At 40.5% G+C, this 14482-nt stretch overlaps 1 protein-coding gene across 1 annotated transcript in view; it reads right to left on the bottom strand.

Moving 5' to 3' along the window:
- Positions 1-14482, bottom strand: part of TPGS2 (tubulin polyglutamylase complex subunit 2) — a 64933-nt gene that overhangs the window by 42141 nt on the left and 8310 nt on the right. Inside the window, exon 2 of the mRNA XM_010849743.1 lies at positions 3865-3944. Coding sequence (XP_010848045.1) covers positions 3865-3944 — 80 coding nt within the window. The remainder of the gene's footprint in view (positions 1-3864; positions 3945-14482) is intronic.

Here is a 14482-nt window from a genome sequence, read left to right as displayed (position 1 = left end):
TGCTATTATTTTCTCCCATTCTGAAGGCTGTCTTTTCACCTTGCTAATAGTTTCCTTTGATGTGCAGAAGCTTTTAAGTTTAATTAGGTCCCATTTGTTTATTTTTGCTTTTATTTCCAATATTCTGCGAGGTGGATCATAGAGGATCCTGCTGTGATGTATGTCGGAGAGTGTTTTGCCTATGTTCTCCTCTAGGAGTTTTTTAATTTCTGGTCTTACGTTTAGATCTTTAACCCATTTTGAGTTTATTTTTGTGTATGATGTTAGAAAGTGTTCTAGTTTCATTCTTTTACAAGTGGTTGACCAGTTTTCCCAGCACCACTTGTTAAAGAGATTGTCTTTAATCCATTGTATATTCTTGCCTCCTTTGTCAAAGATAGGGTGTCCATATGTGCGTGGATTAATCTCTGGGCTTTCTGTTTTGTTCCATTGATCTATATTTCTGTCTTTGTGCCAGTACCATACTGTCTTGATGACTGTGGCTTTGTAGTAGAGCCTGAAGTCAGGTAGGTTGATTCCTCCACTTCCATTCTTCTTTCTCAAGATAGCTTTGGCTAATCGAGGTTTTTTGTATTTCCATACAAATTGTGAAATTATTTGTTCTAGCTCTGTGAAGAATACCATTGGTAGCTTGATAGGGATTGCATTGAATCTATAAATTGCTTTGGGTAGTATACTCATTTTCATTATATTGATTCTTCCAATCCATGAACATGGTATATTTCTCCATCTATTAGTATCCTCTTTGATTTCTTTCACCAGTGTTTTATAGTTTTCTATATATAGGTCTTTAGTTTCTTTAGGTAGATATATTCCTAAGTATTTTATTCTTTCCGTTGCAATGGTGAATGGAATTGTTTCCTTAATTTCTCTTTCTGTTTTCTCATTATTAGTGTATAGGAATGTAAGGGATTTCTGTGTGTTGATTTTATATCCTGCAACTTTACTATAATCATTGATTAGTTCTAGTAATTTTCTGGTGGAGTCTTTAGGGTTTTCTATGTAGAGGATCATGTCATCTGCAAATAGTGAGAGTTTTACTTCTTCTTTTCCAATTTGGATTCCTTTTATTTCTTTTTCTGCTCTGATTGCTGTGGCCAAAACTTCCAGAACTATGTTGAATAGTAATGGTGAAAGTGGGCACCCTTGTCTTGTTCCTGACTTTAGAGGAAATGCTTTCAATTTTTCACCATTGAGGATAATGTTTGCTGCGGGTTTGTCATATATAGCTTTTATTATGTTGAGGTATGTTCCTTCTATTCCTGCTTTCTGGAGAGTTTTTATCATAAATAGATGTTGAATTTTGTCAAAGGCTTTCTCTGCATCTATTGAGATAATCATATGGTTTTTATTTTTCAATTTGTTAATGTGGTGTATTACATGTATACCTGTGGTGGATTCATTTCAATATTTGGCAAAACCAATACAATATTGTAAAGTTTAAAAATAAAATAAAATTAAAAAAAAAAAAAAAGGAAAAGACAGCTTAGGTACAAACTGGGAGCAAATATTTGCAAATGCTGCGACTAACAAGGGCTTAATTTCCAAAGTATACAAAGAGCTCACACTACTCAATAACTACAACGACAACAAAAAACCCAGGGACTTCCGTGGTGGTCCGGGAGTTAAGAATCTGCCTGCCAATGCACAGGACATAGGTTCAACCCTTGGTCTGGGAAGATTCCACATGCCTCAGAGCTACTGGGCCTGTGAACCACAACTACTGAGCCTGTATGCTGCAATTACTGCAAAACTTCCCCCAACTCAATATGTCTGAAGAAAATGTTCTATTGGCTATCTCAGTTGGTTAAAAATCTATTTCTCTCGTGCATATCCTTTAATTCTTCCAGTCTGCTGATGGCTATTTATCCAGCTCTACAACTGTATTCTCCTCAATATCAGTCTAAGCTAAGTGGGAACCCCCAAAAGTTGCATTTTCCAGGAGGCAGATTAGTTCCCAGTGTCACTAGATATAAAAAGCAGTCATGGAAGGCATGCTACAAATGCATAAACCATGATATCATAGGTAAAACTGGAACACATGCACCAAGTCATCTTAGAGAATTCTGGGAAATATCCAGTATAAGACACAGGAAGACAATGCCTCAAAAACTACCTCAATAAATAAGTGACATAATGACACAGCTTTAATGGTGTTCCACCCCAGAAAATGCATTCCTGTCCTCTCATCCTCCCATCCTGACCTATGAACCTGGGTTTCTAAGCTAGGAATCTCCTCTTCAGCAGACAGAAAAACTTAAGTTCTCATTCTTACAGAGTCCCAAGGCAGTTTTCCCTAAAGGCCTGACTCAAACCTTTTAAGAATAAGAAGGGATGTAATCCACAAAGTCTACAGGCCTGGCTGGCAGAGCCACAGCTGTGCCAGCACAATCAGCTAGTAAGAGCTTAACAGTAGACGTTGCTCTGGAATTTCATTTTCTCTTAGGTAATGTGAGTAAAAATGGGAGTGGAAGCTGAGTGAGTCCATGCTAAGAGCTGAGGTGCTGCTGAGCAGAGGTCATGGAGAGAAACCTTAATAGCAACTACTGATATGCCAGTGAAGCCACTGCTCAGCCCTGGGAGGGTGGGAGCTCTTCGCAGGGACTGACCATGCCCACATTCCTGGGGGCTGCTTGGCTGGCGAGGGCAAGGCTGACATAGTGTTGCCTTCCGTAGGAGGGGTAGTCTGGTAGAGCAGAAAGGGCATGTGCTTAGAGGCAGACAATATAGGCTCTGCTACTTGGTAGCTATGTGGCCCAGGACAAATTCTTTGACCTCTCTGACCCTCAGATTTTTCATTTATAACACAGAGATATGGACACTGATCTTGCCAGGGTTATTATGAGGATTAAATGAAATAATTTACCTGATATGGCAGCAGCACTCACTCAGTGACAAGGTGACCTTGTGCTCCCTAGTCAGATCCATTTGCTGCTTGCTACTCAGCCACAGTTATTTTCCAAAACAGATATATGACTTCTCTATTTAAAACATTTCAGTGACTTCCCTTGGTAAATGTAAAGAACAAAATCCTAATGATCTGAGAAGCCCTGCATGTCCTGGTCCTTGTCTATCTCTCTCCCTCATTCTCCTGTGCTCTAGCCACATGGACCCTCTTTATGCTCTCAAAAATGTAATCCTTCCTATCTTGAAGCCTTCACACAGGCTCAAAGCATCTTCTTCACATATCTCATCTATCTGGTTAAAAACTTCTCATAACTTCTTTGGGAAAAATATTCTGCAACCTCCAGACTAGGTCAGGCCTCCTGACAATGCTCCCTTAACCTTTATTTCACAGAGCTTGATCTGCTTTGTAATTATACTTGGGATGACTTATACTATGTCTCAGACAAGATCAAGAGGTAGGAAACTGTGTTCTTTATTGATTACCCTTGAATCTCTAGGACTCAACATCAAGCACAATGCCTGGCCCATTTTAGGAGGTTAAATCTTTTACTGAATAAATGAATGAATGAAAGTTTAGAGGAGGGTTGGAAAGCATTCGCTATTAATCTGGTTAGTACTTCTCTGCAACACTTAACCACGTTCTGCCCAGCATACTTATGAATATTTAATTCCTTCTTTCCTTGCTGGATTTTCAGCTTTGCCGTGTATATATACAACTTCAAATGTTCCACTGCCTCTTTAAGACGGGCTCAGAGGAGATGCTCTGTGTTGGGGAGATGGTATGGAATGCAAGGGAGTGTTAAAAGCCCTGAACAGAAACAGAGAGAAAGATGAACTCTAACTTGAAGGCTGTGGCCTGAGATAAGAAAAAGTTTCCTGTCCAGTCTTTCCTTCTCAGGGACATTTAAGTTGACCACTCTTTGTTGGGAGGTGAGGTTTCAACAGGTTGACACTTACTTGTTCCCATGAAGAAATCATATGACGTTCAGCAGGTGGCTTTTCTATGATGGTCACCTCTGTCACACCTGGGGATGATTCTGGAAGAGGAAGCAGAGAGTAGAGTAGTTGGTCCATTCTCACATATTTCTACCAGAAAGGTTGATGAACTGTTGAAGTCTGCTCTAGGAATACCAGATCCCTCTAAGGAGCATTTGTTACCCCTGTAATAAAAGCAGCTGGTCCCTCAAAAGCAGTCAGTCCCATAAGCTAAGACCATGTAGTCTTCTAGTGATAATTATGCCAGTATCCTTTCCACATAGCAAAGTTTTCCTCAGGTTTTCAGAAGAGTCAAATCTTGGGATGCAGCAACAGCCCGATACACTAGCTGAGAAATCGGGACTCCACCGTCCTAGTCATGCTTTGTGCATTCACCAGCTGTGTGACCTCAGATGAGTGTTCACTTCCTTCTGCATTCAGTAAGACAAGAATTACAGTAATACTTTCCTCAATAAGTGAAGCAAAAACAGGAATGAAGAAACAGAAGAGGAAACGGAAATGAAGATACTTTGGAAAAGTGAAAAGTACCATATACACAATTTTTCTTCTGCCTTCTGTTCAAGGTTCTTTCTAATGTGTTGGGAAGCACGGTACTGTGGTAGAAAACCAGTGAGCTTCAAGCCATTTGACCTGGAGTGAGTCCTTGCTATGCCCCTGACTGGTTAGGATGGAAGACACTGTTTTATCCCTTTAAGGGTAGTCTCATTTGGCACTGCTCACCAAAACTAAGACAGTAGATAATAAATGCCATTATTCAACTTTACAGCAAGGACACCGAGGTTGAGAGGTTAAACCACAAAGCCAATCCTCTGACTCCAAGTATGGGTCTAGTTGAAAAATGAAGAATATGTTCAAAAGTCATTACATGACCCCTGGCATAGCCCATTAAAGCAATTATCCTACACAAATGCAGAGTCTAGCTTTAATTAGTCTTGGCAACCCACTACTCCACCTGCAGTTAAGACCGAAGAATACAGAATTCTTGGCCCACAACACAGCTGGTTACATAGGGATGTCATCTGACTATACTCACAGTGCAATCTAAAGCCTAGGGCTACAAGAGGACAAACACATAATGTAAGTACCTAACATTAAGTTTTGCTGAGGCATCCATTTCAAATACATCCATCTTGAATAAACAAATTGCCAGTTGTATGATACAGATACTAACTAAACAACTAGATGAGGAATGAGGCCACCCCCAACTCACAAAGTTCCCCTTTTAGAAAGCCCTGGGTAACCTGGATAACTGACTACTTGAATGAGCCACCTTTTCCTTTCAGATGTCCTAATTCCCCCTCTTAAGTTTTAAGTCCACCAATAAAGTGTAAACCTGCAAAACCCTAGACACACAATTCTGGGGCTCTAATAAAAGCAAAGACCCAGGTCTGCTCACTCACTCCCAGCTATCTGGCTGTGTGGCTGTGGGCATACCATGTACCCTCCAGAACCTGTGTATAATAAAAAAGTGTTTTTTCAAGATTCCCTGATGGTTGCTGCTGAGGTATATCTTCAGTCATAACAAAAGCCACAATGTTTGGTCCAACCACATCAGCTTCAATGTGGGAAATCTCTGTGGGGCTCATCCAAGTAGTATAGGCCTAGGTGAGTGCCTCAGGTATTCCTAGCCAACAGCAACACTATCAGTAAGTAGGCTGAGAGAGACACAAACACACCATTCTTCAGCTTGTAACAGACCTGTGTGGAAGGGCTACAGGCTCAGACAGAACTGCTGTAATGTAGCACAGATGACAACATATCATTTTTAATCTTTGTAGATCTCCAGGATAGGACAACTGTTCAACATGCTGACTTTAAAAACTTTCATATAACAAGTTGCTTAGGAAGTGCCCACTGCAGAGAGTCTGCTATCCAATACTTCAGCACTGATAAGGAGGAAATACTGGGGGTGAAGAAGACAGGGCCACACAGTAAATTCCATTTGTATAATGCTGTATTTCTGGGGACTGATATGAGTTATCTCACTGACTCAACAATCATGTGGAGCAGGCATCATTATTTTAAGGATAAGGAAACAGGTTCAGATATATTACATTAATTATTTCACAGAACTAAATCTCTGACCACAGGTGCAGGTACCAAGCCTACTGTTTTCTCTTAGTAGTTAATTCCAACATGAGGGAAAGTTTTCTTCACACCACCAAGTAATTCTCAGACACCAGCTGAGTGTTCTACAATTCAACTCAATCCTGACTCTACCAGGAGAAAGCCTCAGATCCCACAAGAGCTCATTTCCACAAGCCTGCCCTTACTTCGGATGCTAACTGCAGGTCCAGGTTGTTATCTGTGCTTCTGACGGACTGGCTATAAATTAGGAGTTCCTATGATCCTTCCCTTGGGTTTGATGAGTTTGATACAGGGGCTCACAGAATTCAGGAAACCCATTTACTCACTGGAATACTGGTTTATTTTAAAGGATATTACAGATCAACAGGGAGATAAGATGTGTAGGGCTGGGTCCTGAACAAAGGGGCTTCTGTCCTTGCTGAGTTTGGGGCCTGGCACAGTGGCATGAGGAAGCGTCTGGTTAACCAGACTGGAAGCTCCCTGCACTCTTTTGGTTTTTTATGGAGGCTTCATTGCACAGGCATGCTTGACTAAATAACTGGCCATTGGCAAATGACTCAACCTCCAGACTCTCTCCCCTCCATGTAAATCAGGTGGAGGAGTGAAAGTTCCAACCCGTTAATCCTGGTTGGTTCCCTTGGGAACTGGACCCATCTTTAGGTTACCCAAGGGCTTTCCAGTCACCTCATTAACAAAAGGCACCTTCTTTTATCACTTAGGAAATTTCAGGGGTTTTAGGAACTCTGTGCCTGAAATAGTGACAAAGTCTAAATATATATTTATTATAAATCATCATAACAGGGATAACCAAAAAATCATGAGTATATTTAGAAATAATAGCAATAACAAGTTGTGTATGGTTTATTATTAATGTGACATGAGAAGTAGTATCTGACTCAGTTCAGATGCTCAGTTGTGTCTGACTCTTTGCTTTCCTGTCCATCACCAACTTCTGGAGCTTGCTCAAACTCATGTTCATTGAGTCGGTGATGCCATCCAACCATCTCATCCTCTGTCATTCCCTTCTCCTCCTGCCTTCATTCTTTCCAAGCATCAGGGTCTTTTCCAATGAGTCAGTTCCTTGCATCAGGTGGCCAAAGTATTGCAGCTTCAGCTTCAGCATCAGTCCTACCAGTGAATATTCAGGAATGATTTCCTTTAGGATTGACTGGTTTGATCTCCTTGCTGTCCAAGGGACTCTCAAGAGTCTTATCCAGTCTTATCCAACACCATTGTTCAAAAGCATCAATTCTTCGGCACTCAGCTTTCTTTTTGGTCCAACTCTCACATCCACATATGACTACTGGAAAAACCACAGCTTTGACTATACACACCTTTGTCAGTAAAGTAATGTCTCTGCTATTTAATATGCTGTCTAGGTTTGTCATAGCTTTTCTTCCAAGGAACAAGCGTCTTTTAATTTCAAGGCTGCAGTCACCATCTGCAGTGATTTTGGAGCCCAGGAAAATAAAGTCTGTCACTGTTTCCCCATCTATTTGTCATGAAGTGATGGGACTAGATGCCATGATTTTAGTTTTTTGAATGTTGAGTTTTAATCTAGCTTTTTCACTCTCCTCTTTCACTTTCATCAAGAGGCATTTTAGTTCCTCTCTGCTTTCTGCCATAAGGGTGGTGTCATCTGCAGAGCCCCCAAGATGATAGCTAACAGTGAATGATGCTGGATTTGTGATCTCCAAAGATTTAGCTTCAGGGATCAGGTACCAGGCTTGATCACTCAAAGCTTTTGTGTGGCAGAAGTTTTATTATATAGTGAAAAAGGACAGAAAAAGCTTCTGACATAGACATCAGAAGGGGGAGAGAGGGGTTCACTTGCTACTCTTATCAAGGCCTTATATACTTTTATCAGAACCATTCCCACAACATACATTTTAAATGAACAAGATTAGAACTAACAATAGAAAGGTCTTACCAGATCCACTCTCACAACATACATCTTAAGGTAAGATTAGTCAGAAGGTTCTTGTTAAGAAGAAGAAAAATGTCCTTGAGCAAGATGCAGTTATTATATAATCATTCAGTTCAGTTCAGTTCAGTCGCTCAGTCGTGTCCGACTCTTTGCGACCCCATGAATCGCAGCACGCCAGGCCTCCCTGTCCATCACCATCTCCCGGAGTTCACTCAAACTCACACCCATTGAGTCGGTGATGCCATCCAGCCATCTCATCCTCTGTCGTCCCCTTCTCCTCCTGCCCCCAATCCCTCCCAGCATCAGGGTCTTTTCCAATGAGTTAACTCTTCGCATGAGGTGGCCAAAGTACTGGAGTTTCAGTTTTAGCATCATTTCTTCCAAGGAACACCCAGGGCTGATCTCCTTTAGAATGGACTGGTTGGATCTCCTTGCAGTCCGAGGGACTCTCAAGAGTCTTCTCCAACACCACAGTTCACAAGCATCAACTCTTCAGTGCTCAGCTTTCTTCACAGTCCAACTCTCACATCCATACATGACTACTGGAAAAACCATAGCCTTGACTAGATGGACCTTTGTTGGCAAAGTAATGTCTCTGCTTTTTAATATGCTATCTAGGTTACCCCTTATCAAACTGTGCAGTTGGGGCAAATTCTAAACAGAAGATACAAAGAGTCCAAAAAAACTCAATTGCCACTTTTGAAGTAGTTTGTTGTTTGGTTACTGTGTCTGAGTCTCCAAGTTGCTAAGGTGCATTGGACTCTTCCGGGGCCCCATGGACTTTAGACCTCCACAGAGAGTGTGCAACCAGCACTGAGATCTAAACAGCAAAGTGGTGCAGCCTGGTGAGTACTCCACTCACCCTCCCCAACAAGAACCCTACAAAGCAGCCCCACCCCTGGCTGAGTTATACTCTAGAGTGTGAGCTGGCTTCTTTCCATTCTTTGATCAAATAAAACTTGCCTTTGCTTCTGACCAAACTTGGTCTCATCCTACTGGCTCTAATGATACTGGGCAGGAAGACCCTTTTTGGTGCCCAACGCAAAAGGGTTGGTAACAACAAAAGGCTGATTGTTTTGCCTACATGAGTGGCCCCCAATAAAACCCCTAGAATTTGGGTCTTAGGCCAGCTTCCCTGGGCAGAAACACTGCACACATATTGTAGCATTTCACCACTTGAGGAAGGAGTGTACTCTATGTGACCACTCACCTGTGGGAAAACTTCAGAAGCTGATACACGGCTTCCTCTGGATACCACCTGATATGTTAAAGGTCAGATTTCCAGGGTCCAACTGATTGATATAATAAACTATAGCTGGGAGTCCTGTCTGAGTCTTGTGAGTTCTTCTAATGAATCACTGAGACTTGTGGATAGTTGTGAGACACCAGAAACATGTATCTATCTCTTCATTTTAAATACGTTTTAATTTTTTTGCTTTAGTTATGTTTTGGGAAATAGCAAATAGTTGGGTTTTGTGAGCCAGATTTAAAATCTTTTTCTATTACTAGGTGATTTAAGCTCATTCATGTTTATTGTTACGAGGGTTATGTTTGGTCTCAGCCTTATCATTATATTTTGTAATTACATGTATCATATTACACTTGTTATGTTTCTTTTTGAAATGTGTATCGTTTGCTCTTTTCTTTAAAATATTTGGGGGAATGGACTGCTTTCTATTGCTTCATGAGAAACTACCACAAATTAGCAACTTTAAACAGCACCCAGGTCACAGTTCTGTATCTCGTAAATCTGGCACAGCATGACTGGTTTCTCTGCTGAGGCTGAAATAATTGATCTATATTTCTATACATCCAGGCAAACCGACTGCTCAAGTGTCAGCTGATCTATTCGCATTGGGTGCTCCAGGTCATCTTCCATTCCTGTTACTGGCAGAACTCAACTCCTTGTGGTGGTAGGAATGAAGTCTTCAGTCCTTGCCTGCTGTCAGCTGGGGGCACTTTCAGCGGCCATTATGATATACTTTATCATGTGTTCTTATCCATCTTCAAGCCAACAACAGCATAACAAATCTTTTCCATGCTTCAAATCTCTTTGACTTCCTCTTCTGTTAACAGCTTGTTGTAAAGTGCTCATGTAGTTAAGGATAATCTCCCTTTTTGCCAATTCACACAACAAATCACAGGTGTTATACTTCAGGAAATCTTGGAGGGCCATTTTTTGGGATTCCTTTTTATTAAAAAAAAAAAAAGCCTTATTGAGATATAATTCCACACCATAAAGTGTTCACCCCACTGAAATGTATACTTCAGTGATTTTTAGTATATTCACAGAGTTGTAAATCCTTTCATGAAAAAGTAACCTTGTACCATTTTCCATTCCCCACTTCCAGCATTCTGGCAATTTACTTTACATCTGTACATATAGATCATGTAAGTGAAATCATAAAACACATGGCCTTTGTAACTCTCCTTTCAATTAGTTTTCAAGGTTAATCTATATTGTAGCATGGATCAATACTGTATTTCATTTGCCAACATTTCGTATTGTGTGGACATACCACATTTTTCAATCCATTCATCAGCTGATGGACATATGGACTGTTTGTACTTTATTATAAATAATGCTTTTAAGAATATTTGTGTACATGTTTTTGCATGTAAGTGTTTTCATTTCTCTTGGGTATATATCCAGAAGTGAAATTGCTGGGTCATAGGGAACAATGTTTAGCTTTATGAGGAAGTGCCAAACTGCTTTCCAAAGTGGCAGTGCCATTTTGCATTCCCACCTGTAGTGAGTGAATATTCCAGTTTCTCCAATTCCTTGCCAAGACTTACGTTTATTTATTTAGTTTTTAAGCAGGCATCCTAGAGGGTGTGAAGTGGTATCTGGATTGGATTATTTGATGTTTTTGTAGAGTCATATGAGTTCTTGATAGATTTCACCCATAAATCCCTTTTCACATATGTGATTTGCAGTCTCTCCTTTTCTGTGGAGTCTTTTCACTTTCTTGATGGTATCTTTAAAAGCACAAGCATTTTTAATATTGATGAAGTATGATTTAGCTATTTTTTTCTTCTGTTTCTTGTACTTTTGGTGTTAGATCTAAGAATCTACTGCCTAATCCAAAGTCATTAAAAAACCAATTTAAGGCCTATGTTTTAGCACATACATTTATATCTAAGATCCATTTTGAGTTAATTTTTGTATCTGAATTGAGGTTGGGGTCCAATTTCACTCTTTTGCATGTGGCTATCCAGTTGCCACAAAATATGTTGAAGACTTTTCCCCTCATTATTTAGATATCTCTGTTGAAAATCGCTGGGCCATAAATGTGATGGTTTAGTTCAGGAGTCTGAATCCTATTCCACTGATCTATACTTCTATCTTTATAGCACCGCCCCAGTGAAAACTACTGTAGATTTGAAGCAAATTTATTGTACTTATACATAAAAATCTGCCATATTAACTATTTTAAAGTGTACAGTTAAGTACACTTGACATTGTTGTATAATTATCACCACTATTCATCTGCAGAACATTTTCATTATCCCAAGTGTAGTGAACTTTCAAATGGAGAAGTTTAAGTCCTCTAAATTTTGTACTTCTTTTCCAACTTTGTTTTGGCTATTCTGGGTCTCCATTTTCATATTAATTTTAGGACTGGGTTATTTGTCAGTATCTGAGAGAGAAGCAGTTGACGTTTTGGGGATTGTAAATTTAGTCAATTTTCAGAGTATAGGATTCTAATAATATTAAGACTTCCAAACCATAAACATGTCTTCCAGTTTGTTTAGATGTTTTTAAATTTCTTTACATAGTGTGTTGTAGTATAAGTCATGCACTTCTGTAATTTATTCACTTATGCCTTCAGTTCAGTTCAGTTCAGTTGCTCAGCTGTGCCCAACTCTTTGCGACCCCATGAATTGCACTATGCCAGCCCTCGTTGTCCATCACCAACTCCCGGAGTTCACTCAAACTCATGTCCATCGCGTTGGTGATGCCATCCAGCCATCTCATCCTCTGTCATCCCCTTCTCCTCCTGCCCCCAATCCCTCCCAGCATCAGACTCTTTGCCAATGAGTCAATTCTTTGCATCAGGTGGCCAAAGTACTGGAGTTTCAGCTTTAGCATCAGTCCTTCCAAAAACACCCAGGACTGATCTCCTTTAGAATGGACTGGTTGGATCTCCTTGCAGTTCAAGGGACTCACTCTCAAGAGTCTTCTTCAACACCACAGTTCAAAAGCATCAATTCTTCAGCACTCAGCTTTCTTTACAGTCCAACTCTCACACCCATACATGACCACTAGAAAAACCATAGCCTTGACTAGACGGATCTTTGTTGGCAAAGTAATGTCTCTGCTTTTTGATATGCTATCGATGTTGGTCATAACTTTCCTTCCAAGGAGTAAGCATCTTTTAATTTCAAGGCTGCAATCACCATCTGCAGTGATTTTGGAGCCCCCCAAAATAAAGTCTGACACTGTTTCCACTGTTTCCCCATCTATTTCCCATAAAGTGATGGGACCAGATGCGATCTTAGTTTTCTGAATGTTGAGCTTTAAGGCAACTTTTTCACTCTCCTCTTTTACTTTCATCAAGAGGCTTTTTAGTTCCTCTTTACTTTCTGCCATAAGGGTGGTGTCATCTGCATATCTGAGGTTATTGATATTTCTCCTGGCAGTCTTGATTCCAGCTTGTGCTTCTTCCAGCCCAGTGTTTCTCATGATGTACTCTGCATAGAAGTTAAATAAGCAGGGTGACAATACACAGCCTTGACGTACTCCTTTTCCTATTTGGAACCAGTCTGTTGTTCCATGTCCAGTTCTAACTGTTGCTTCCTGACCTTACTTCTGTTAATTTAACTTTATACTAAGTATTTTACTGTTTTGACCCAATTATAAATTGAATTGTTTTTACAGGTTTATTTTTGGACTTGTTCATTGCTAAGCTATAGGGTTTTGTTTGTTTTTTGTTTCCTTTTTTTGTGTGTGGATTTCTTAGGACTTTCTTTTTAATACATGGAGCATGGTATCTGCAAATAGCTCTTTACTTCTTTCCTTCCCACTTGTATGTCTTTATTTCATTCTCTCGCTTAACTACCCTGACTAGAATCTCAGTAAAATGCTGAATAGAAGTGGTAAGAGGGGAGTTCTTATTTTGCAGAAAAGAGAGAATGTAGCATACCTGAGACTGTAATATTTAGAGACATCTGCTTGTAAGGTTGGTCCTTGGTTAGCATCTGGGAACTTGGATTTCAAGAGGATTTCTATCATTCCCTGGTAAGAATGGCTCACTGTACTCACTTGCTATTGCAGACAGTATGGTTTATGCTGCTGCTGCTAATTCGCTTCAGTTGTGTCTGACTCTGTGCAACCCCAGAGACAGCAGCCCACCAGGCTCCCCCGTCCCTGGGATTATCCAGGCAAGAACACTGGAGTGGGTTGCCATTTCCTTCTAAGCACCTGCTTTCCTCTGGGAGTCTCAAATTTGGTACCTATTAGGTAGAGGGTGTCTACATAATGCATTTCCAATAAAAGGTATGGACTCCTGGGTCGCATGAGCTTCCCTAGTAGACAACATTTCAGATGTATTGTCACATGTTGCTGGAATAATTAAGGGTGTCCCATGTGATTCCTGGAGAAGACAATGGCACCCCACTCCAGTACTCTTGCCTGGAAAATCCCATGGACGGAGGAGCCTGGTGGGCTGCCATCTATGGGGTCGCACAGAGTTGGACAGGACTGAAGCTAGTTAGCAACAGCAGCAGCAGCATGTGATTCCACTAAGAGAAGACTCTTGAAAACTTACATCTGGTTTATTTAATCTTCCCACGTGTACCTTTCCCTTTGCTTCTACTATAATAAATCAGAACATGACTTTCTCTCAAGTCCTGTAACCTCAACTTGGTGTGGTGCTGGAGATCCCAGGAACATTTGTCTTGTTCCTGATTTTACTGGGAAAGTATCCAGTTTCTCACCATTAAGTAAATGTTGGCTGTGGGTTCTTCATAGATACCCTTCATCATGTTGAGGAAGTTTGATTTTTGCTTTTTTCATTCTATCCCACAATTCAGGTATGTTCTGTCATCAGAGAACACACCTTGTATGATATAAATTCTTCAGAATTTATTTTGGCTTGCATAATGGTCTAACATATGGTTTATTCTTGAGGTTACTCCATGTATACTTGAGAAGAATTTTATTATACTGTTTCTGATAAAGTGTTCTACAGATGTCTGTTAGGTAGAGTCAATTTAGGGTTGCTTAAGTTTACTAGTTCCAAGTTCACTTTATGCCCATCTGTTTTATCAACTGTTGTTAAATAGGGTATCATCTGAGACTATTATTGTTGAATTATCTATTTCTCCTTTCAACACTGTCAGTTTTTGCTTCATATATTTTGGACCTTCAGTTCAGTTCAGTTGCTCAGTAGTGTCCAACTCTTTGAGACCCCATGAATCACAGCATACCAGGCCTCCCTGTCCATCACCAACTCCCGGAGTTCACTCAGACTCACGTCCATCGAGTCAGTGATGCCATCCAGCCATCTCATCCTCTGTCATCCCCTTCTCCTCCTGCCCCCAATCCCTCCCAGCATCAGA

Source organism: Bison bison, unplaced genomic scaffold, assembly GCF_000754665.1.
Source record: "Bison bison bison isolate TAMUID 2011002044 unplaced genomic scaffold, Bison_UMD1.0 scf7180017864286, whole genome shotgun sequence".
Lineage (NCBI taxonomy): Eukaryota > Metazoa > Chordata > Mammalia > Artiodactyla > Bovidae > Bison > Bison bison.
Note: the sequence above shows the minus strand (reverse complement) of the source record. Positions and strands in the feature narration are given on the sequence as shown.